At 38.8% G+C, this 26,749-nt stretch overlaps 1 protein-coding gene across 6 annotated transcripts in view; it reads right to left on the bottom strand.

Annotated features, from left to right (window-relative positions):
* Positions 1–26,749, bottom strand: part of Sox6 (SRY-box transcription factor 6) — a 379,352-nt gene that overhangs the window by 312,222 nt on the left and 40,381 nt on the right. For all 6 annotated transcript variants that reach the window (XM_055627453.1, XM_055627455.1, XM_055627457.1 and 3 more), the window contains exon 2: positions 11,658–11,898. In XM_055627453.1, coding sequence (XP_055483428.1) covers positions 11,658–11,894 — 237 coding nt within the window. In that variant the 5' untranslated portion in view covers positions 11,895–11,898. The remainder of the gene's footprint in view (positions 1–11,657; positions 11,899–26,749) is intronic.

The raw sequence follows: 26,749 nt of genomic DNA, 5'->3' as shown, positions 1-26,749 counted from the left end.
ACCGTGCTTGTTATAACCAGCAAGACAACTGGTGTGCCTAAAATTAGACAAACCACGAAGGTTCTTCAGACCTTACCCATCTGAACATTCAAAGCAGATCCCAATTAGGGCTTGACAGATCCATTTGTACCTTAATAGAGATGCTTTTCTACAAATTGTGGAATCCTATCAAGGCCAAGCTAGTCAAGGGAAGAAAGACAGTACAGATCACTTTACACACTGTACAGACTGAGCTAGCCCTCAAGGCTTCTCTCAGCCCAAAAATATCTCCTCATTGGATTCTGCCTAGTACAGGTTCCAATTTTGAGGATTTTGCTGAAAAAGTCTTCAAATGACTTTCTAATACATCAAATACCTATGATGAACTTAATAGGAAACTCATGTTAATCTAAGAAAACATATGTAATATCACTAGCATTCTTATTTCAGTTTTTATAACTAGACAAAATATGAGCAGACTAAAAATTATTTCCAGAGGATAGAGTGTTGCAAAACCTCCATCTATCCATCCATCCATCCATCCATCCATCCATCCATCTATCCATCCATGTATTACCTACTTGTCTCTATGATTGCAGAAAAGGGGAAAATGAGGCACTTGGTGTCTCAACATTGACACAAAGCAGTAGGCAGTCTAACTTGTCCATCAGGTCCCCTAGTAACTTTCCCCACCTCAGGCAACAAACCTTCATCTGAACTTACTCGACAGTCACATAGCCAGCCCGTACTTTCTGAGAGGAAACTTCCAAAAACTAAGATGCATTCCTTAAACCTATTTTGTCTTTTTAAAGAGAACAACAGCCAAAACCATTATATTCAAATTATAAGCAAAACATAATAGTTTTGTGCAAATAAAAAGAGGTGTCACGAAAAACTAAAATGCACAAAATAAATTAAAGCAGTGGAAGGCCAAATATTAACAATAAATTCAAGTGCAAAAGTTCTCTCAACCTCTTTAGGGAGACAAGAAGGAATTACCTGAAGAATTCTGTACAAAAATAAATAGGCATAAGTCAAAATACCTATAGACAGAAAGCATGCTTGTGGGGTCTTCATTTGGCAGAAAAGTAATGATTGTCCTCAGTTTGCTTAATCCTAGCTACTTCTCAGTAATTACATAGACACACAGACAGACACACACACACACACACACACACACACATTCAAAAATAAAAATAATTATAATCAAAATGTTCTAATTCTTCCTTTTCCACTTTGTTGATATTTCAAGTCAATGAGTCTCTCCTGTAAACCACTATCTATCTGTGAATGAAAGGGCGCAATTCCTATCAGAAACTTGATGAATTTGAAAACATTGTATTCAAGCTACTCTCTCAACACAGTGGTGGTGGAAACAACTTCGAGTTAAATTATGATGAAAACAAAAGTTTACAAAATAATTCCCAATTATTTTGCTAAACAAGGTTTTTCATTTTCTAGGGTGCAAATGAAATAAACATAAAGAAGATAAATGAAATGCACAAATATTCATTTCTAATTTCAAACTGATTGTAAAATTTTATTAGTGAAGGTTTATAATTTATACTTGGGATCAAAGAATATAGTTTACGCAAAGATATATTATTGAATTCAATTTGTAACACCTAGAAAAATAATGCCTAGGGGTCATGGGAATATAGTAGCACAAAAATAAAAATAATTAAAAGTTTAATATCATAAAAAATGTTATCTCATAGAAGGCTATGTTAACAAAAGGGAAAATAGCTTAGAATTGTTCTTTTAAAAGGTTACACTTCTCTTGGGAAACAAGGAAACTTTTAATTGAGAAGGACAATCAAATGGTGGGAGAATCTGCATATTAAGGTGATTAAGGCACATTTACTGAAGGCTTGTTTAATGAAGATTGGGTATGTTTGTGGAGAGAACAGGGTGAGGTCTCCTCTGCTCCATGCAGAAGGTTTGAGTCCTCATCAGAGCCTTTCAGTCTCGCCTCTGAACAGTGCAGGTGGGATTCACTTGCTTTCCTGAAAAACAGCTCTCTTAGAATTAGAGAAGAAAGACCCTGAGGAATGCAAACAGCCCTGGCTTGTGGTTACAAAGCAGGGTATGGGGTATGACCACTACTGTCCTCTGCATCTCATCCCATCAGTCTAAAGGGCCTGGAAAGTTGAAATCATCCCCCAAAAAAGTTCCAAGTAATCCTGAAAATCACTTTATACCCTCCTCTCTATAGCACATCGCTGACAATGTCACAAGTGTGCAGGTTTCATTATTCCAGTTATTGTTTTCATTCTGGTGATTTACCCAAAGCCAGGCAAGAAGGGATACAGAATTCTGAAGGAATATATGCATGATCCCAAACCACCTGCTGACCAGAGCAAACCTGTGAAGTTTGACGTGAAGCAGAAAATCATTGGTGTCCTGAAGTAATCTCACACTGTTTAAAGACAACACATTCTAATAGGATTATTTCAAAAGTAAAAAAGTCCTCTACATTCAGATGTTAATCTATCAAAAAAAAAAAAAAAAAAAAAAAAAAAAACCTGAGAATCATTCTGTTCAAGTGGTTTGTTCTGTGCCAGATTACACCACAGTTTGTGCTGCGATCAAATCTCGCCTTAAATAATCATCATAGTACAACTTACGTTCTCTAGAAATGCTACAGGCTCCCAGACACACTATGCCCTGAGCCAGCAACGTAGGGAAGGGCAGCAGTGCACCGGAAGCACTCAGAAAACGAACCCTGTTCATGAGGGCGGGGGTCATGTAAAACTGAAAAAATTAGGAGAAGGTGACTGAACCCCCAAAAGACAATACCCATGAATGGGTAGAGATGTGCAAATGACAAGTGACATCAGTGAGAGTGTTCAGATGAGATTCAAGCTCTAGTCAGTGTTCTCCAAGCCCAATCACTGGAGCTTATACAGACTGAAAGAGCAAAGTGAGCTGAGCATGACATAGCCCAGTTCCTTGAAGATATACTATACACACAGTTTGATTATAGCAGCAGAAAAGATGTCAGGATCTGATTTTCCTTGAACTGTCAAGATACAGAAGAAATACAAATCTTTGCGTGGATACAGCAGAGTATGGGAGTCTTAGATTTTGGCAGGTGTTCAATATGCAGCCCACATAATCACATGTTAATGACTGGATTGTGCTAATCAGTGTGCATACCTGATCCCTTCATGCCCAAGGGGAAGTCAACCATTGCAGAGCAGCTAGTGTTTCTGCTTCTGATAAAGATTTTGATGATATGCCAGGTAAGAAGAAAAACTTTTTCCAGAAAGGTCTTTACAAAAACCTATGACATCACTAATAGGACAAAGTAGGACAAGGCCACTCAGAGTTTCATGGGCAACAAAGCTTTCTGACGTTCCAATAACCCTTTTCTTTTTATATAAAGAGCCTAGGTTTGAAAAACTCTTTTAGGGTACACTGGAAGAAAAATAACAGAAATAAAACAGATGGCATGATCCAGGCTTGAAAGTTACAGTAGAGAACCAGTGTGTGAAACACACTGACAAGCCTTCTACTTCACTGCTACAGCAAGGTTTAACAAATTGCACCCGATAAAAATGTGGTTTCACTCTGTAGCATGACCTGCAACTAAGTTTGTGATTACATTTCCCAGATCATTTAAAAAAAAAAAAAAAAAAAGACAGTACTGTCTGCTAATTTATAGAAAAAGAGAAGTCTTCCTAGATAATACTGTTTGGTGTCTTCTGGGCCACAGTTGGACAACTTCCCTTAATCAATGCCTATGTTTGATTTCAAAGTTGAATGAATTTCAAAAATTAGAAAATGAGAATAGTAGTGTAGAGGTTTCAATGAGAATGGCTCCCTTAGGCTCATAGGTTTGAATGTTTTGCCCCAGTTTAACACCTCCTACAACAAAGCCACACCTCCAACAAGGCCTCAACTACTTCAAAAGGGCCACACCTCCTAATCCTTCCAAACCTGGAGACTATGCATTCAAATATATGAGCCTATGAGGGCCATTCATATTCAAACCACCAGAATGGACACTGAAATTTCCAAAGCATATACTGTCCTCAGTTCTCTCTCCCCTCTCTCCCCCTCCTATTTTTCTCTCTCGCCTCTCTCTCTATCTATCTCTCTGTCTCTCTCTCTGCCTCGTAAGCTCTCAGCTACTGCTCCAGCACCATGTCTGCAGGCCTGCTGCCATGCTTCCTGCCATTGATGGTCCATGGACCCACCCTTTGAAACTCCCATGAAACTCTTTCTTCTATAAGCTGCCTTGGTCATAGTGATTTGTCACAGCAGAAAAAAAGAAACTAAGATAAGAAGTAACTAACTTTCTCAAGAAACCTAAATCTTACCTGTTTCTGACTTTTTTTTTTTTTCTTTTCGGCCCAAGGGTCTCAAATGCTGATCAGATATCACACAGTAGATAGATCAACCTGGCCTTGGGAATGACTGATTATCCAATAGTCAGACCAGGTGAACCACACTTTCTGAATTATAGTCCCAATAAAAGTGTTGAAATTAAATTCATCTGGGTGGTGCCTAGTACCTCAAATTACTAAATCTCTTTCTCTCACACAGACACACAAAAAACCTTGGAGATAATTCAGCATTCTTAAATCTTTCAAAAAGAAGCAAGATGAGAAATCTTCTAAAAGTCTGTCATAACATGAAGTGTGGCTGAAAATTAAATCCCCAGTGAGAATTCCTGGACTATGCTATCACACAATGACAACAGGCCTGTTCCCAGAAATGGTACAAAGTCCACACCAGAAATTTTATGACTCCAAGCAAACTACAGAAAACACTCCAGCGCTGACTAGCAACTTCCCTTGGCTGAAGCAAGAGAGGCAGAGAGGAACAGCAGCTTGCAAGCCAGGAAGCATTGTTCTCGGCCACTATTTGTTAAGTTGTATAAGATGGCTATTGTCACTTCTTTTGATTATAACAAAGAACATTGTATGCATCCTTTACTGATGTGGATCTTACTTTAAACTGTCTAAAGAGTAAAGCGATAAATCTAGCTCGGTTCTGTTTTTTTGGGTTCTTCATAGATTGATCGGTGTCACAGAAGATGTGCATCGACCCTCTGGCTGCAGGTGATCAGTGCAGAGGAACTGTACTCCTAAACTGCAGTCCCCATTCGAGCAAAGGAAGCTATTCCATTTGCACATCTAAAATAAAGGAGTTCAGACATTTGGGGTTGAGGGTGCAAAGTGGTTCTTTCTACTTAATTAGATGAGTAGTTCAAACTCAGACAAACATAATAACATGTTTGCCTAAAATTAATATCAGTATGATTATGACTTTAAGTGCACAAGGTCATATGTACATGATTCCTACTTTAAATCTTACTGCCACATTGTGCTTTTTTTCTTTCTTTTTTTTTTTTTTTTTTCAAGAAAGACCATTTGTGTGCTGGAGATGTGGCTCAATAGTCAAAGCACCTCCTAGCAAGCAGAATTTGAATTCCCAGGACTCACATCAAAGCCAGGCAGGTAAGGTGGCCACTTTGTCATCACAGAAGTCCTGAGTCAGAGACTAGGGAAACTGGCAAGCCCTGAGTTCAGCAAGAGATCCTGTCTCAGTAAATAAATTGGAAAGTAATTGAGGAAGACAAACAATGTCAGCTCTGGCCCCCGTAAACACACATATACATGTGCATGCCCAAACATATAGCTGCACCTATTAATCCCACACACATACATAAACACATGCACTCTACACATAAATACAGAAAGAAGTGATAGACCACTGGTGTCTCACCCACATTTTCATGGTCTACCACAGAAGTCAGCATATCAGGAATATGTCTACTAGTCCCTTGCTCCTGGTTCTTGGTCTCACTTACTTCATTCAATTTTGACTCAGCTCCTAACTTCATGTTCTCAAAGGGTAACCCCCAAAAATGGTCACCCTCCCAGCCTCACTGAAGTTGCACCTGCAGGGTAGGCAATGTGATCTATTAGAAAGCTAAATAAAGCATTATTACTCTCTTGCTTAAAGTTTCCCAATGGCTTCCTCTTGTGTTTGAAACAAAGTTCAAACACTTCATTAGAGTCCTCGAGACTCTACAATATCTATCTGTCTGCCTCCTTGATTTCACTCCACATCATTCTCCCCTTTTGAGCCAGGCTGCAGTGTTCTGATGTTCAAGTACACTAATCAAAAGATGTTTGTACTAACTGCTAAAGACAATACCCACTTTGGCTACAGGACATTAAGAAATCACAAATTGACGAGGAAACTCTCTCTCTAATGGCTACCTTTATAGTGCCAGTAGGTACTGTTCAGGCTACTGGGGCAGAAAAGACATTTCCCAGCACTGGACCCTGCATGATACAACATCAACCTACTAGGAAAGATGTTTCCACTGGTGTAGTAGTGGCTTGACAGTTTTGATAGTAACTAACTTCTCTCTGATTGGACCTGAGACTTGTTCCATAAGAGAAGAATTTCATGCCTAGTACTGTAATCTGGTCAAAAGTCCATGACTTAAAAGATGATGGGCCCTAGTGCTGAATCCTCTGAGATTGTTTCACTAAGTGGTTGGTTGTCAAACTGCCCTCCTAATATTTATCTTTATACCCATACAATTGTGCTTCTCCCAGCCTTGGCCAGATGAGCTTCTTTTTGCAGTAAATACAGAGACCCAGAACTGGTCAAAATGCTGAGTTTTGGTACATCTATATTAACCTCTCCATATTCAAAGTTCAGAGAACATCATGGAAGAGTGGAAATAAAGAATGTAAGAGCCAGATGATGGGGAGGAGAGTTGTGGAGTGCTGCCTTTTGGACATTACAGGGCTGGTGTACACAACAACTCACATCAGTGCTGGTTACTACATGAGACCTGAACACAATAAATCCAGTGGACATTTCAGCATGGATGAGGAGCAGCTGCTCAGACTCCATCTCTACAAAAGGACCTACTGACAGTTGGTAACTGCTGATTTAATCTTCTTTGGGAACGTGCCTCCTGGTAAGTGGCCTGTCCCCCAACGGATGGCCCCATATCCTTTAGCACTAATTGGACTCAAGGAACTATTAATATAATTTATTAACAATAAATTTTCAAAGAGGACATAAACTCAGGAAGGAACTGGGTTGGTGGTTGTCAGGGGAAATTAGAGAGAGGTGGTGGGCAGGAAGTGGACAGATAAGAATATATTCTATATATGTATAAAATTTACAAAAAATAAAAACGAATTTTGAATCCAAAAATGTAAAATAATAATAATAAAAAATTTTAAAGACTTTTATACTTGTTACACACTTGCAAGGTGTTCACCCCAAGTTTCTATACATTTGACTTGTTCTGTATTTCAGCTGGAAGTTCTCCTCTTCAGAAAGGTTTTCCAAGCTGGGTACGGTGACTCATGCCCATAATCCCAGCACTCAGGGAAGCAGAGGCAAGCAGATCTCTGAGAGTTTGAGACTGGCTTGGTCTACAAAGTGAATCCAGGACAGCCAGGACTATACAAAGAAACCCTGTCTTAAAAAACAAACAAAGAAAACGGAAATGTCTTCCTTCTGTTCAGTCATTCTCCTGTACCGAATTTTCCTCTTGTTTGAACTGTCTTACTCTGAGACTTCATGCTGTATAAATTCCACTAGAACAAAAATCTGATATTATCACAGGTAGTCTTTGTACCTGGAACTGAGTCGTCATTTCAACCTTCCATAGCCAATGATAATAGTGTTATACCTTTTGAAATTATATTTCAAAACAGAGAAAGAGAGATTGTACTAGAAGGGAAACATAGGATAGAACTCATCCATTTGATATAAGTAGCTACATATAATCATCACAATACACCCTGCCACCAAAATTATGTAATCTGCAGAGAAGCTTACTAATAATAAATAGGTCACATGCCCTTTCTACATTTTAAACTTTTGTGGAAAATAACTACACATAAGAACAAATACGGGTCATTGCAAACTATCACAGATGTAGTCCTTTACACTGATATCAGAAAGAATGATGCCATGTACATTTTATTATGTAGGTGTGTTCTTTACTGATGGCACAAGGTCAGTGACAGAAAAAAAAATGTCACTGGATGGTATCAATGTTCCTAGGCCAAAAAGGTATTGTCACCCTGAAACCAAGACAAAAACAAGAGGCTGTACACAGAAGCAGAGAGCAGTATTTGTGTGTGTGTACAAACTATTCAACTATCGAAATATGTCACCAATTGATATAAGACACTAAATTTAAAATCAGATATTCTGGCTTCTATAACTGTTGTTCAAAATGTGTCCGTTTTTTTATATTGCATTGGTCTGTGAATTCCCTTCCATAAAATTTTGATCCTCCTTCTGATTACTTAGATTAGTAATTACTTAGATTACTACACATTGTTTTTCTTGTTGGAAACTGTGAGGCATATTATTTTGTTGAGCTTCCATTTCAAAAAAAAATCAGAATTTTAACATGTAACTGTTTTTCTAGTCAGGTCATGGAGATTATCAGAATTTCTTTGCTTTTTCTACCTTTGCTTGGAGAAAGCCACTTCTCGGTCTTTATACTTTCTAATGAAACCTTTCTGAACTCAGTAGACAAAATGCTGCCCAGGAGATGAGGACCATTGTGGAAACTAAATTACAGAAACTGAATTGGTCCTGACCAATGTGGATTGTAGTACTTTGTAGACTCACTCTTAGCTTTCATTTCTCCACACTATTTTATGAGATTCATAAGTGGGAAAAGTACAAACAAAACATGCAAGCAGCATCCATTGAAGAAAACTGAAAATTTCAGGCAGGCCTATTCAGCAATGCTCTTTGGATTTCATAGTTAATGAAACAATTAAAATTTTATATCAGTCACAGTCTTCCTACTCCAACACACACACACACTCATACACACATTCCCATGCACACACACACAAACTCACACAGGCATGCTAATACATGTACACACAGACACATTTGCAGGTCTGGCAGGAATCTAAAATTCGTTTAGCTGAATGACTGGTGACCTGATCTGTGGCCTAGCTCAGCTGAGGTCTGTTCCAGTCGCCATGTTGTTGAGTCTATCTGGTGAGACAGGAACACAAAGAGAGTTCCCACATGCAGCTGCTCTCTCCCGTTTGTTACATCCTTTTATTGTACCATATAAGTGCACAGCTGGGAGATGCTATAGAATGGGAGTTAAACAAATATTTTGGCTTTCCAGCATTCAGAGAACACAAAAGCTCCAGCAGAAAGCAGAGTAAAAGTTTGGAAACATTTCTATGAGAATGGTCTCCTTCGCACTAGTGTATAACATGTTTGCAACCTTAAGCTATTTTATACTACCATAAATCATATGTAACACAAATTATTACATATATGTTAGTATTTATTTTTGACAAATTATGCATAAGAAAATTTTCAGACTAACTCAGCAAAGCAACTTAGCACTTCCAAAAGTAAAGTGTTTCTTAGAAAGTAAGGCAAGTGCCCTCAGAAGGAGCAGAGCTTGAAGTGTGTTGTCCCTGCCCTACCAATACAGTTTCCATTCCAGTTACTTTTATTTGGTCAGGTCTGCACAAGGCATTAACGCAAAACTATCTTCAACCAGTCCCTTTCTGTGCCCCTCTTTGTCTACACTAATCCAAGCCACTGTAATCTTTCATCTACATTTCTGAAGTAGAAGTCCCAGTGGCTCCCGCCTTTTCACTCTTGCTGCCCGCCCATCCATTCACTGTGCTACAGTTGGAATTATCTGTGAGAAACGTTCTTCAACCCTTCAAAGGCTGTTCCCACTGCACTCAGATCAAATCTCACTCCACAATGCCATCTCCAAGGCTTGTATGATACGGCCCCTATCTGTTTTTCCAACCACATCTGATGTATCTTCATTCCTTATCCTCTGACCACAAAGAGCACCTTTCATTTCCTTAAATTAAGTTATGGTTTTATCACTCAGACACTCCACACACATTGCTCTCTCTACAGATTTACTCTTTGCCCACTCTGACTACTTTCTGTCATCGTTAGCTTGGAGAGGCCATCCTAACCATCTCTTCAGTTAGAGTTGCCTCATTGTGCTTTCAGACAACATTCAGATCTTCTGCATAGCACATGTCATAACTTTAACTATATATGTATTTGTATGTCTACACCCTGCCCAAGAATACAAAGAAGGCACGATCATAGCTGCTTCACCATAATACAGCTGTAGTTAGAAGAATACCTAACATTTAGAAGGTGCTCAATAAATATTCATACAAATAAAGACTAAGCAGAGTCTCATTATCCTACTGATGAGCAAAGAGCAGAGACTGGATATCCATCCCAGCCATGCCACCTTGGAGACAGGGAATTAATAAGTTTAATCAGAAAATTTATTTCATCCTTGCCTCACTATATATTTGCCTTCCCCCTTCCTTCTCCTGGAAGATAAATCTCCAGCCCAGAAAACTGTACATTGTTGATTCCCCATGTATAAAAGAACAAAATGATACCATTTTCAAGAAAACCTGGATATATCATGTTAAGTGAAATAAGTCAAATGTACAAAAATGAGATCCCAGTGTGTGGAATTTAAGTTTAGCATGCGGGCAAAGTAGAACACTGACCTAAAAGGACTATTAGGAACTTACAGTAGGAGAAGGAGAGGAAGAAGGTGCTTAAAAATGGTAGTAGGGCAAGAAACTATAATAAAAATTAAAATGTCATAATGAAATTTGTTAATCTGTATAATTAAGGTGTGCTAACAAATAAATAAGTCAATGAATCATGCAGTAAAACTAAAATTATTCAAGACATGCTTCTTTCATCTCTTGAATTCTCCTCCCCATCTATACTGTTCCAAAGCACAGCCTGTGTCTACAGAAATCATTTGAAAAGAAAAAAAAAAAAGCTTTCTCCCTTCACAGGGGAGAAATTTTGTTGTGCATTTTGTTGACAAAGGTATGTTAAATGATATCTTGTCTTCTGTTACAGGATTAAAACTCTCATTGTCAGCTTAAGATATTTTTTCATTAACTTAATTTTTCGTTACGCAAAAGATAAGAAATATATGTCAGGGTTAAGACATTTTAAGGTTCTGGTTTCTTCTAGATAAAAAAAAAAATGAGGATTTTTGTTTTGGATTAGATAATGTCACTCCTGATGTTTCTGTTTTGATGCTCAGAAGATAGAATTTTCCATGGGAAAGCTGCCTGCTCTCCTGCATCATTTGATATGTCATTTCTGCTTTAAGAGAAAACCCATGCAGTCTGATTGGATGGTCCCCAGGAGCCTTTGAAATTACTATATAGGTACACGGGGAAAGTCTTTATTATAAATCAAACTTGTCATTAAAAATGGTAGATACAGACATTTCCTTTTCAAAGATGTAGTCACACTATGATCAGATTTGCTTAACTTAATTTTTCAATATTGATATACTTCATTTGAGTGCCTATTTTGTGACATTACTAAGTTCATCACATTAAGTTGGAATGGAAAGAATCAGGTCACCAACTTCCTCTCGTTTAAACAGTAAACCAATATTCTTCTGTCAGGAGCACCTAATGATGGACATAGCCCAGATCAGAAGCTGCTATAAAGTTTCCCAGTTACTGGAATAATAGCAACTGAATGCCTCATGCTTGTTTTGTGGCCTGACCAGGAATATGCTGAGGCCATGTATTTTAGCTTTCCTTAAAACATCCACTAATAATGACGATGTAGACACAGTTGGCCACAGTCACCAGACTTTCAGTGCTCACCATTCTTTGCTGAGATGACAGAACGCTGTCCCAGTCAGCATCTTGTTGAATGGTACTGACAAGCGTCGGGAGCTCCTCAGAGTGAGGTTTGTTGTGCATTATGGGGTGCAGAGGCAGATGGGAGGCCGCATGTTGATCACTGCCCTCTTCCTTTTCTCTTGAGGTCAAATCCTGGGTCATTGTTTCCTCTCCATCAGCTGTACAGGCAAATGGAGAGGTGGCTTGCTTGGAAGACATTCTTCTGCAGAAGAAGGGAAACACCATGGATTAAACAGAACTCTCAACAACAAAATTAGAAGTTATTGTATTTGACTAACTTGAGCAAAAAAAATAAAAATAAAATAAAAATCCTTGAAATTGAGGACTATTGAGAGATATAGACAGTCTAAACTACAAAGGACTGCTGACTTATCTGCTCTTTGTGTATCCCCCTCTTCCTTTCTACTCACTAACCCCATTTCCCACTAACTGCTGCATGTTTTCTCTCACACAGTCCCCAAATATGATTCTTATAAGTTTTCTTGATGTACAATATACATATTTGTATGTCCTTCCTCCCAGCTTTCCCAACTAAATTGTGAGTTTCTGGAGAGTATTTAGGTTGGTAGTTAGCAATGAAAAGAACTAGTGAACGAACTGACTGATGAGCCAGTTTGAAGAATGACTTCAGAGCAAAAATACCAAACTTTCTCCCATAGCTCTGAAGGTTTAATAAACCTATTAAAAAATACTAACTGATTAAATAATTTGTCCTTAATATGCCAAACAAATGGTCATGACTTCCTATCTTAAACCTTGATTATGGATGCCAGACCTCACACCAATGGCCTATCTGAAGCTTTTCTGGAGACCTCCAAGATACATTAAGTATTGCTTCTTAGCTTGCAAGTGACATGTTGACTGAATAGCTTCTAGTGTTCGATAAATCTCATGGCAACTTTGTGGAATTTGAATTGAATTTCTGAAGTAATTACACCTCTATTTCATGTCAGAAAGTACATACATGATTTTACTTTGAAAGCATTTACTATGAGAAAATAAAATGCTTTCTGTGGATACTAAAAATTTTTTAAAAAAAAAAAAGAGTATCATTTGTTTAAGTCTCTACAAAGAAACAGTCAAAAGACTGTGTAGTGAGGTCTTCATCTTGCACTTCATATGAATGATTTCAGAAATAGTGATGTTATACAAAATTTCAAACCTTTGAGAAGATCACTTAGAAAGATGTTTTTAGGAATTTGGTTGGTAACCAAATCATTAAAAGTTGACAAACTGATGGAAGAAACCAGTTTTTCCCTAAAACTTCATGTTGATTTTTATTTATTATATTTCCTTTGAAACTGCTGTGTAATGAAGAAAATACAATTGCCACCTTAATTACTCTTTAACATTAATTGATTTCATACCATTTTTTAAATGCACAAATCAGTTAACATAGGGAACCACATGAGCATTTTTCAAATTAGCAAATCATTAACTTGCCTGTGCTGTTTCTACAGACAAATAAATACTGATTAAAGGGTCTAGAAATCTGAGATTAACAGTTAAATTTACAAATCTGTCACATGCTTTCATGAATATTGCAGTGAAGGAAATATCAAGTGCAAGGAAAAATAATTAAGTTAATTCCAATTTAAACAGTAGTTTTTATGTAGCAGCCCATGTTTCACATAGGATTTAACAGCTAATGCTAAATTTCTCACAATTAATGAGGGGGCTCAGAGTTAGTATCCTACAGTGAAAAACATTAATAGAAGATCAGCTAAACTAATTATGCACAGTTCTAAATAAAAGTATTACAGGCTTTTGAAGTGCTTTGAAACATATTAAAATGCTGATACCTACTTATAATAATCATTGTACAAATACTAAAACTTTCATCTATTTAGATGACTAGAAAATAAAACAGGCAAACTGTGCAAATGAATACTCCTGTTTCCCCTAAAAATAGAGAAACCGAATATTCTAACAAGCACTGTTTCAAAGACTCAGACACATTCTTGAGGGACTTCTCTTGGTGCTTAAAAAAAAAAATGGGCAAACACATGCACACATGGAAAATCATAACCAAAGCATGAGTCTTAGTATTGAAAGTCACTACAAAACCTACTGCATTAGCCCCAGAAATGCTACAGCAAAACCAGACAATTATAATTGTCCTGCAAGTTACCAAGGAGTGGTCACAGACAGCAAGAGTGTTCGCATTGTTCAGATAATGGGCAGCTAGCTCTAATGTAATCACACACATTAAAAATGAATGAATGAGTTGACTGCCACCTTTTAGAAACAGTTAAATACAAGTAAAAAAAAAATGTCATAATCCAAAACTCAGAGTGACTTCGGTTCTCCCAACATACAACCTCCCATTACAAAGTGATCTGGTGCCTTCCAAAAGCAGTATCTGTGATTATTGCTTTGGTATAAATTAATCATGACACAAAATCCAAAATGCAAACAGTCTCTTAAGAATCATTTTGACAATAGACTATACCAGCTAACAATAGTGTACAATCCTCATTAAACAACCCTGCAGCTGTAAAAATAGACTCAATCTGTCCAAAGCTATGAGTTGAGTTTAAAGGCTGGTTAGTGAGTGTTTTTCTTAAGGAAGGCTGGGTCCTCAGTCTTAATCAGCCAATAAATTATTTCCTGCAATTACATTAAATAGAAAATTATCTTCAAATGGGGAGTGTTAATTGAAAATCAAAATTCAGAGGGAAGTTTAGAAATTACACACTGAATACAATTAGTGGGGAAAGGCTTCACCTCTCCTTCATCAGCAGTCTTCTGGTGAGCCCTCCAGTGACCCGTCAGATGCCTGTTTACAGTGGCACACAAGCTGTCTTTTATTTTAAACCCACAAATACAAATGTGTATCAAGGTTGCAAATACCAGATCAGCTGCCACTGTATTAAAGCCGACTGTTCATCTTCCACTCACACCACAACTGGGGCAGAGGGAGTAGGGGAGGTAGAAGAACCAGGGAAGGCACATCTGGCTCCCCAGCCATCCCTCGGTAAGGAGGTCAGCATGCTGTGTTCCAAGCACACTCTTCAGATCATGCTTTACTTCTTTCTCTGCGGTTGTTTTATTAGCATTCTTAATGATGTTGTCCACAGAGGAAAAGAAGACTCCTGTTCTCTCAGCAAGACATTTCTTGTTGATAAAATTGTCGGGTTGTTTCAGCTTGTTCTCGACAGTGGCTCTGTTGTTGTGTTATACTATTCCAGGACAGTGGTTCTCAACCTTCCTAATGCAGCAAGCCTTTAATACAGTTCTTCATGTTATGGTAACCCCCAACCATAAAATTATTTCATTGCTACTTCTAACTGTAATTTTGCTACTGTTATGGATCATAGTGTAAATGTGGGATGTTTGATAACGCAACCCCAAAAGGATGTGACCCACAAGTTGAGAACCACTGTTCTGGATGATGGTTTTATTGTTTTTTGTTTTGTTTTGTTTTGTTTTTTAATTAGGAAAACACACACAACTTATTTTTAATGCATAGTTTTTTAATTGCTATATTTGTGTATGTGTGTGTGTATGTGTACATGCAGACAACAACTTGCAAGAGAGGGTTCTCTGATTCCACTGTATAGGTCCTAGAGATTGAACTCAGGCTACCAGGCTTAGCTACAAGTGCCTTTATCTGCTGAGCCATCTTTCTGTTACATAGTTATTAAATAAATCATAGACTTACTACTGAATCTGGATTACTAATTTTTACAATAAATTGTTATACAATCTCTCAATTTAACTGATTACAATCTCATTCATTTTTTTTCCATAGTATTATCCTTTTTTGTTTGTTTTTTTCTGTGGGGGTGTGGGGCTTGGTCAGAAGACAACTTTCAGAAGTAGGTTCTCTCCCTGTGCCATGGGTTGTGGGAATTTTATTCATGTTAAGTTTGTGCATCCAGCACTTGTAGGTAGTCCCACCTTGGTGCTCTTCCTAATTGTAGCGTTCCTCTTTAACACACTTTCCCAGAGCAACAAAAGCGTACTCTAGAAAGCCAGGCACTTGACTTTGGTGATCCCTACTCCTGCCACTCTACCAAGTCACCTGCTTTAGGGATCTGTGAATCAAATGCACCTGTTCATTAAGATTGTTCAGCTCTGTGTGGAGTTCTCGCACTGATTCTGAATGTGCTGATAGATAATGCTATCCTTTACAAGAATGTTGCCACCCACTCCAACCTCTGTGCACTAGACAGCGCCTTACCTAGCTATGTCCCACATAACTAATGAGCAGTAAAAAATTTAAATCTTTATGAAAATGGTCAATTTCTACGTGACTTTACTTTGTTTTATTTTTGCTCTATTGTAACTTAAAAATCATTCAAATGAATTGTTTTTTAATTTGTATTAAAAAAATCTTCCTAGTTAAAGCCCCTGAAAACAGGGGTTTATAATGGAAGTGCTGACACAACCCTACTAAAGCAGCGCAAATGTTGCCGCTATAATACACAAAATCAAGTTCTATTATTCTCAACTCTCCTCGCTCATGGGATTTTTCTTTGCTGTGCTCCCAGCCAAACTGCTGAAGCATGAAAAATTTAAATGCAATCAAATGTGCCCAATTCTACTTTACTAGAACAAGTGTCTACAGTGGTACAATCTTAAAAGGAAATGCAACAGATTTGTTTGGTGTTTTTTTTAACTGTTTATTTATAATACAGTGCATTGGAGATCAAATAAAAGAGGAAATTACACTCACATGGTACCAGTGTATTGACTACACAGAGCACATTATAATCAGAGAGGAAAACTACATTGTCAACTTATCACACTGGTTAAACAAGATGGTTTTCTGGGGCATAGCTATTATCAAGGAAAACCTCCAAAAAGAATTGTATGTCTTTGGGACATGTGAAACTCAGCTCCCGTTATATATTCCCTGCACTTGAACTGCCTCTGCCTAACAAATCAAGTGAATCTCCTGGACACTGGACCATTGGGAAAACCTTCTAACTTAAGATTTGGGGTTTTGAGACTGATGGAGATAATGCTTCCACATTTAATAATGCTCTGCAGGATGCCAGCAGGAATTTCTCTATCCCTACAAGGTGACAAACACTCCACCTTAAGCCCTAGTGTAAGGTTAACTCAGATGGTAAATGTACTTTCTGTTCTTGAACAAGGTGAGGTGGTCTAGGCTTTGTAAAAGAATGAGGATGGTGTGCGTCCACGTGCTAAGTCCTCTGCTTCAGGAAAGTATGCTATGCAGGACCTTTCCAATATGATGGTGCAGAACTATTTTCTAACATTTCATTATTTTTTGGTTATTATCAAATAACATTCACTTTTAGGTATATTACACTTATTCAAAAGAATTTTGTACATAAACATACATGTATGTGACAACAATGGAAAAAAAGAGGCTATGAATTTGAAAGAGCAAGGAGGGGTATATGGGAAGGTTTAGAGAGAGGAAAGGGGGAGGAAATGATGTAATTATACTATAATCTCTAAAATAAAAGGAGTAATAAAAACTAAAAATGAAAAAAAAAGACATGCTGTTTCTCACATAAAGTAGCACTTTAATAGTTCGTTTGCTTTTAAGAAAAATTTTAATGTTCAGTCCAAAGCTCATCTCTGGGCAATTCATGTAGATTCATCTCGGTTAGATAATTCATTCTTACTTGAATACTACACTTGATCTGATTCTACAGTGCCTCTCATTGTAAGGAGCATGAGTAACAGATACGCTCAGCTGCCAAAATGCACACAATGCCCAGGAACCCTCACAAAGGATTCCAGTCCACCCAGTCCAGGGCAAAGAATAACTTCCAAATCTTTTTCCTGTGCCTGTAATTCCCACGTTCAGGGATTTGAGAGGGTTGCAAGGAAGAGCCTAACTCTAGACTTTACAGTGAACAAAGTGCTGGGGGCTGGAGAGACGGCCGATTCGGTGACAAACACTTGTTGTTCTTGCTGAGGATTTGCATTCAATTCCCACCACTTTTATGGTAGCTAACCACCGTCGGTAACTTTAGTTTCAGGGAGTCGAGTGTCCCTGTCTGACATGTGAGGTCACCAGGAACCTGTGTGGTACACAGCTGCACATGCAGGCCGAACATCCATACACATAAAACAAATAGATCTTTCAAAAAATATGTTAAAAATAATACTAAAAGAAGACACTCCTTGTAGGACCTTCCCCTGCAGAGGCCACAGTTGCTACTGGCTGTCTGTGTTTTTGAAGCCATAATCCTGTGTCCTCTCCACTCTGCTCCCAAAAGCCTGTGGGCTTTTACCAGTTTCTCCTCCATGTCTATGTTTAATATGCAACTGAGAGAATGGAAGAGGAGTGCTATCAAGACTACTAGAAAACTTACAAGCCTATCTTCTTTCTAGCATTTCAGGCCCTCTTTCAGAGTTTGTTTTTTTTTTTTTTTTTTTTTGTTTTGTTTTTTTTTGTGTGTTTTTTTTTTTGGATTAACATATTTTTTTATTAATTACACTTCATTCACTTTTTATCCCCCCATAAGTCCCTCCCTCCTCCTCTCCTGATCCCACCCTCCTACCCCCTTCTTCACGCATGCCCCTCCCCAAGTCCACTGATAGGGGAGGTCCTCCTCTCCTTCCTTCTGATCTTAGTCTATCAGATCTCATCAGGAGTGGCTGCATTGTCATCTTCTGTGGCCTGATAAGGCTACTCCCCCTCAGGGGGAGGTAATCAAAGAGCAGGCCAATCAGATTATGTCAGAGGCAGTCCCTCTTCCCATTACTATGTAACCCACTTGGACACTAAACTGCCATGGGCTACCTCTGTGCAGGGGTTCTAGGTTATCTCCATGCATGGTACTTGGTTGGAACATGAGTCTCTGGGAAGACCCCTGTGTTCAAATTTCTGGTTCTGTTGCTTTCTTTGTGGAGTTCCTGTCCACTCCAGATCTTACTATTTCCCACCTCTTACATAAGATTCCATGCACATTGCCCAACAGTTGGCCATAAGTCTCAGCAAGCTAGAAACCCGCCACGGAGGGCCTCTGAAAGGCTCTTTCAGAATTTTATAGAGCCTCTAAGAGGTGATACCTGTTAGAAAATTTACTGTTCTGAGCAAACTGTCAAGTTAACAGAGATGAAGCCAATGAAATACATTTGACATGTGACTAAGAAGGGGCTTAAATTAATGGGTCCTGACTTTCCTAAGGCCTCTAATTTTCCATACCAATGTACCAAAATTGTCACCCAAGGCCCTGTGAGGTTCTTACAGAACAGGAACTACCTGGAACAGATTCCTCTCAAGTCATCAAAGTTTGTGTCTCTGGAGTCTATATTTAGCTGACAATGTTGCTGTCACTTTATATAGCTTAAGACTGTTCTTTGGACTAGAGCTCATATGTCTTGGAATGCTTTGACTCATGAATTGTTTCTCCTGATAATGTTACATCACGTAACCACCTCTGTGTAATTGGTCGGTATCTGTTGGAAGGCACAGGCAACCCGCCCAATGGCTGGCCTCTGACTGACTGCCTATGGAAAACCTAAAATTATCACATCTGTCCCTGTGGATCCAGTTTCTTCCTAAGATCAAAACAACTTGCTATCATGGAACCACTACACTTTTTGCTTGATAGAAATGATACTAAATTTTCTCACAGAAGATGTTGGGAATTTTGCTTCAGAAAGCCACTACCAGAGAATATAAATAAAATCAGTGGCTTGACAGATCAAACCCGAACAATGGCTACTATAAATACACACCCTAACTCAGAGGGTTTTAATCAAGCTCAGCCACTGTGCAACTCAACTCAAAGACCTCCTCGTGGCTTTCGTGACAGAAGGCTGTCTAAAATAGGAGCGTAATGAATTTATACCCATATGTTCACTTAGAATATCCTCTGCACATGGGATGAAAACCGTAATTTTTCAATGAGCATCCCCACCAGCTGACACTGATCCACTGATAGAGGTGTCCGGTTCTGGGACATCTCATCTGCTTCTCAATAAAAATCATAGACCAGAGCTACATCTTCTCAGACAGAAAGAATAGGCAGCTATCCCTGGACATTTTTTTCATTCTTCCTTATTGTCACTCTTAGATTAATATTTTCAGAAGAGAGAGAGAGATGAAAACTTGATACTATTGAAGTTGTTTCCAACATGAAATCTCAAGCATGGCTATGCTGGATGAAATTATGTGAAAAGGCTGATTTTCTAGGTTCCCTTCAGTTATATAAAGCTATGAGGCAATTCTCTCTGGTAAGAAAATATCAGATGCATTTCAGATTCCTCTCAAAGAAGGGTGGATAAGTGGTGATGGAGGGGAGAAAGAAGGGGGGTGTGTGAAAGAAAGGAGAGTGGTGGTGGGAGGAGCAGAGGAAAGGGAGAGGAAAAATAAGCATGGCTTTGCAGTTCATTTTCAGTTTGTCTATTTAATGAAAACCTCATTGCACAGCCCTGAAAACTGTCTCCAGCCGGAAAAGCATTTCTGATTTAGCAAAGGTTACACAAGCATCAAAGCAGTTAAATATAGGTGCCAAACGCATTGCCAGGAGCTCTCAGTACTGTGAGTTAGTGTTACCTGACAGCTTAGTGAATATAAAATTACTTGTTTCTCCAATTGAAGACAATCAAATTGTCACCTTCCATTGTAATAATGCACAACTAGTGATCAGCAAAGTGCAAACATAATTACCACAAAGAAAACAAAAAATCAAATCTAAATCTCTCTACAGAGTAAACACACCTATCTGGCTTCCTCCAAAAGGAGTGTATTTTAATCCTGAGTATGCGATGCAAGCTCTCTGTTATTAACTGTAAGGTTTATTAGTCTTACATCAAATAAAAGTGGAAAACAAGAAAGACCAATTTATGGAGAAGGAACCCAAATACGGATGGGAGCCCCACTGCCTTGCCAGGGTAGTGCAAAGCCCTGTAGGCAGTGACAGCGTGGTGGCAAACCCCGTTACACTCAGCAGTGCTTCCATCGCAAAACAAGCTCACCGTTAGAGACTTCCTTCTAGCCTAGAAGTCTAGGCTAGCTTTCCCTTAAAAGGGAAAGAAAATGTATGTTTTATTTTTGTCTTCTGAATTTTGAAGTTGGAAATTTATCTTCCAAAAATTAATTACTCCTATCCAATTTTTGAAAAAAAAAAAATAGCTGTGAATAGGATACATTTCTACAATTGTTTTGAGAACTTCAAGCATCTGGAATTCTTGCCTGAATCTGGTGACCAAACTGACTCACTCTTCCAGGGAATTTGTTAACTTGTAAAACCACACTGGTTTGGTTTCAAAGCTCTGAGACCTTGACTATTTTCCCCAACACTGAAGATGCCATGGTCGGGATAAAACTATTATCACTAGTATCCCAACACATCAAAAGGAAACCTCCCACGTAAAAGCTCTCTTGGGAAAGTAAAGCTCTTTTATATATAACTCAAAATATAAAATGCAAAGATTCACATAATTCTCTCCAAAATGTTTTTTTAAAAGCTCATAATTTATAGGACGTTTCTTCCATCCATATTGTCCTTCCTTTAATAGAAAGGTGTATAGATTGTTAAAGTCTGGCACTCCACCTCTGCTTCTCACCTCTGCTCTAAAAAGTATTACTTGTAATCATTCACCCCACAGGGTGCTACTTGATCAGGGAAGCAGAGAGCCCTGCACCAGGTGAAGGGGGAACAAACTGGGCATCATCCACAGCTCAGATTCCCTGAGTTTGGATCTGAGGACACAAATCTGAAGCTGGCACTCTGGTGTCTCACTCCCTGTCAGGACACTTCCTTGAAACCAGTCTAAATTACACATTTAGTTGTTTTTACACTTGGATTTCTCCATTCCGTGTCATCAAGGAAGAAAAAGAAGACACAGGTGCTCACACAGGCTGATCCACATGCAGCCGGGACCTAGGAGGAGAACTAGAAAGAAGTTGGATCTCTGGGGCAAGCTTGACTGTGATCTGTAATAAATTTCCCATCATCCTGTGAAATGTTTGGATGAGAAAAATAAGACTGTTTTAGGAAAGCATCATTTTCCTCAATCTTACAATTTTCAAGTAATATAGCATTTTTTTTTTCTTCTAAGAGAACCTACATGTGACCTTACATAGTGAAAAATCTCCTACCTGGGGATATATAATCAGGAGTTCTGAACTTTGCTGAAGGCTAATTTAAGCTATTCCTGAAATTATACTCCCACGTGATATTTCTTACAAAACAGAGATGATAGAGAATGTCGAGAAGAAAAGGCATGCCTTGTCAAAGAAATACTTCCAGGGCTTTAGTAGATACTGTCATAGGCTTCTGTTAAGTGAAAGAAAAGAGGCATCGTTCAAAGATTTGTACCCTGTTTGACACACAGACAGGCTTACACCTGTCCATCCATTGCTGGATCCTAGTGCCTGGCACCACACACCACCCCTTACAGATGTTCAGTAGTTCTAGGAAGAAAGACAGAAGAAGACTCAGAGAGTGGGCAATGAGCAGATAGATGATTCTTTTTCATTTAGGTGACCAGATTTTTTCACTTAGCTATCCCCTGGAGACACACAGTGAAATCCAAACTCCTGACCCAGGCATTCTAGACCCTAGACCCAAACCCACCCAGGCTTTCTAAGCCTGCCTTCTCTGGCCTACACCCTCACTTTTTGCTCTTCATGCACTGCACAGCACTCCCATGCCGAGGCTGCCACTCCCATCTTTATTCTGCCCTATATTCTTGGTCAAGCATCTCCCTGCCTTATTTCTAAACCCATGATTATTTTTGTCTCATTACAACAGTGATCTTTCTTCCTTCCCTGAAAGGCCCCAAACAACCACAAGCTATTAATATTAAGATACACTTTGCAATGCTATAGCAACAAAACTTAAAACTAGATTCATCAGAATTTTCCCCAGCTGGCTCCCTTCTTTCCTCAAGTCCAGAAGAGCACAATTCTGAGAAGCACTGTGGCCCCTCATTGCTGGCCTGCCTCAGGTGTGTCAAACCTCCCTGGTGATGTCTCTCAGGCCCTCCTTGTTCACCATACTTATAATCTCAGGATAGGTGATTATTTTTCTGTACATCAGGCTCAAACTCCAGCAGCCTACATTAAACTAGCTTATCTCTTTCTGTTGCTTCCTCTTTCAAATGAATTGCTGCCATTCTGTCTGCCTCCACTGTCCTAATCAAAACACATTAGTAGCTATCCCCTGGAGTCACAGAGTGAAATCCAAACTCCTGACCCAGGCATTCTAGACCCTAGACCCAAACCCACCTAGACTTTCTAAGCCTGCCTTCTCTGGCCTACACCCTCACTTTCTGCTCTTTATGCATTGGTACTTTTAAGTTTGGCTCATTTCTGCTGCCTTTGTTTTATCTGGCGCTGTCATTACCCACACTTGAGACCACCTGGGACCATCCCAGGGATTGTGGTCCTAACTCTCAGGAATTCATTCCTGCAACATTTATTCAATATTTGATGCATACACCCTATACACCCTTTTTTAAAATGAGAGTGATAGCATATAAATAGCTGCATACATCATCCAAACAAGACTATAGAGTTTCCAAGAAGGAGAACAAAATGCCATGTGTCTCTACATCCCATGGTGCCAACCCAGTACAATATTTGGTATAAAGAAAAAATCAGTAAATATTACCCAGTTGTTTAAATGCTACTACATGAATAAGGAGAATCAGCTAGGGTATTAACTAACTGGAAAAATAGTAGCCATGATAGAAGATTTTAAATGAAATTTTAAACCTCAATTCTCAATTAAGTGTCTCCTCTTTTCTACATGCTCTGGCCCATTAAATTCATTTTAAATTTTAAACATAACTGCAATTAAAAAGCCAAACCAATCATTAAATGATGTTTCCAGCAACATTAGAAAGACCATCAAATGGGGTAGTAAATGGATAAATGATGGCTAGACGGATGGACACTAAAGAAATCACAGTTTCCACTGGAACTTAGCAGGCCCCTGCCCTGTGCTACTTCATACATGTGAGCTCACACTCTTAGCTAGGTGGTGTCATGTCCTATTTAGTGTTAAAGAAACCAAAAAAAAAACAAAACTTCTTATTAAAATAACAAACCATAAGGCCAAGTGAGATGGCACACGCCTGTAATCCTAGCACTCAGGAGGCAGAGACAGGAGGACAGCATCAGGTTCAAGGCTTTCTCAGTCTACATAGTAACTCTGAGGCCAGCCAGGACCACATAGTATAATCCCTATCTCATAAGACAAAGAAAAAATAAAATAGCACTCACCCAAAGGCCCTACCAAGCAAAAAGAGGACAGAATGTGTCAGCTGATAATCTACCTCCTAGGCAGACTCCACTAGAGTTAAAAATTTTTTAAACATAAATTATTAGCAATTTCCAATTATTATATGAATGCTTCTTTATTAATCCCATATAGATTTTATTATGAATTCTCTCTCTCTCTCTCTCTCTCTCTCTCTCTCTCGTGTGTGTGCATGTGTGTATTCTGATTGTTAGCACTTCAAAAACTAAGAAAAGATAATTTCTAACCCTAGAGTTGGACATATTTGATTTCTACATAACAACTGAGAGTAGGGAGAGAGATAAAGACAGGCAGTGATAGATGAAAAAAGAGGAGAAAGAAGAGCCAGGGAAAGAGAAAGAGAAAAAAAGAAGGAGTGATGTGGTGGTTTGAATGAGGATGGCCCCACAGGCTCGTGTATTTGAATGTTTGCAAGCAGCTGGTGGGACTGTTGAGAAGGATGGGAAGTGCGGCCTTGTCAGAGAGGATATGTCACTGGGGGTGGGCTCAAGCCAGTCAACTCTCTCTGCCTCGTGACTCTTTCCTCAACATGTAATATCTTAGCTACTGCTCCGGCACCAATGCCTGCTGCCTGTTGCCATCCGCCCTACTCTAACCCTCTGGAACTCTGATCCCTCAAATTAAAAGCTTACTTTAAAAGTTGCTTTAGTCATAGTGTTTTGTCATGCAATAGAAAAGTAAATATGACAAGTAGAAAGAAAAGGAGGGGGAAAGGGAAAAGGAAGAGGCGAAGAAAAAAGAGAAGGTTGTTGAACAGACCATCCTGACTCTCATTCCAGCCACTTTATATCATAATCAGTTGAGCAAGTAACTAGAGTGTCTACTGCAGGAGACTGGGGGTACGCTGCAGTTTCTAAGAACTGCTTCTTAATCTAAATCATGCTTTTCTAGCTGGTGTTTTCTCAGCAGCACTGATGATCCACATATGACTACGTCCTCAAACAATCAATGGTAAAATACAATGGTACAACTGCTCATTCACTTCTGGGCCTAGAGGAGGATGAGATCCAATTTCTACTCATCAGCTCTGACCACAGAAGCCACCTTGGACCCAGGTCAAATCTGGAACCAATTCAGAAGGTGTGATTCCTACTGCTACACGAGCTACAAAAGCAGGTGTCAGGACAGCCCTGCGGAAAAAGGAGACAGGTGTGCCAGCAATATTCATTTAGACATAACTGTCTCAGCTGATTCCAGGGAGGGCACAGGAACTCAAACAGCCTCCTAAAACCTGACTGTGTATGAATATATATATACCCTGACTTCTAGGGAAAGAGGAAGAAAAGCTTCAGACACAAGGACATGAATTTTTTTTAAACTGTCACTGTCTGTGGAAGCTAAAGAAAGGTTTTTACCAGCAACAGTGATTTCTACATTTTTAATATGCACAAAATAGTCTGCTTTTACAGATAACTAAAGTGCTACTATCTTGTTTTCCCCTGCATACCTCGGCAACTCTCTACCTTCCTTATAGCTATTTGCTGTAAATTTCTCAGTTGCATTCGCTAGTAACATATTATCATAAACAGCTCCAGGAGAACATGAGAATCCAATTGTCTCCATGAATCACTGCACAGAATTGTTTTGCTTATCATTATGAAAGTCAAATGTGGCTGCCCACAGCCTTGCATATTAAGAGACTCTTTACTGAGCATCTAACTGCATCTACAGAGCTAAGAACCTCTGGCTTTCCCCAGATCTAGTGTTTGCTGTAAGAAAGAACCAGATCTTATTCATAGTCATAGGCCCTGACCATGGAAGCAAGCTTTGCAACTTCCCAAAACTGCCTGAGATGACTTTTAGAATTGTCATATTCATTTGTATCTATGGTGCCTAAAACTGGAAAAATCTTACTTGTCTTAACAGAACCTGCTGCCAGATATGAAACTGTGGTATGGTGGGAAGGTTTTTAATAGAGATTTAAATCTCAGACCTCTTACTTCACAGACTTGTAGATTTTAGAAGTCCCTTTACTCTCTGAGCTTCCATATCCCCATTTGCGTAAGTAGGCTCAGCTCACGTACCTTTAAGGATTGATGTGAAGATTAAACTAATGACTGTAAATGTATCTAGCATTTAGTAGAAATGGAAAGAATGCTAAATTACTTCAAATAAAACTTAGAGGGAAAATGTTTTGGTCCAAACAAAACCAATAAAAATCTTTAAAGAAAGATATTCTGAATTTTTAGAAATTATTTAAAGTTCCATTCAGTGACAGTTTACTAGGCTCAGTCTGTGACCCAATGATAAGTGGACCAGTGACAAAGTATATTTTTATACATACAGATGCACACATACCAGCTCTACAGAGAGCTACACATAAAACACTCTTTACACTGAAAAGGCCAGATCCTACTGACCACACTACTGAGAGCTGTTTTCCAAGGACAGAGCAGCATCCAGGACTCGGGTTGTCCATTAGCGCCTCCTACTTCATCTCTTTACTTGATTTTCAAATAATAACAACAACAAAAAGCAGTCCGAGAATTTAAATACAGTAACCTATTCATTTTGAATTGATTTTTTTTTAAACAAAAGCAACTTTATTGTGAACAGTACTATATTAACTTGATAGTGCATAGAAAGTCTAAGCTACCATTGTTCCCTGAAATGCATGAGTGCTTCTCAAAGCACACACCAATACCCTGTGCAGCAGTGATACCTGTCCCCACATGAGAAGCTCCAAAATGTTTGTTTTATGACACTTCCTCTGTTCCTAAATCAGGTCCACATAAAGCAGCTTCGTGGGCTGACTGAAGACATGACATTTATCCTCTTACCACCATTTACTTTAAAGAATTAACCTGGCCTCTTTAGAGTTTTAGTGACTTCATCATTACATAG

Source organism: Psammomys obesus, unplaced genomic scaffold (assembly GCF_907164565.1).
Source record: "Psammomys obesus unplaced genomic scaffold, mPsaObe1.curated_primary_1811, whole genome shotgun sequence".
NCBI lineage: Eukaryota > Metazoa > Chordata > Mammalia > Rodentia > Muridae > Psammomys > Psammomys obesus.
Note: the sequence above shows the minus strand (reverse complement) of the source record. Positions and strands in the feature narration are given on the sequence as shown.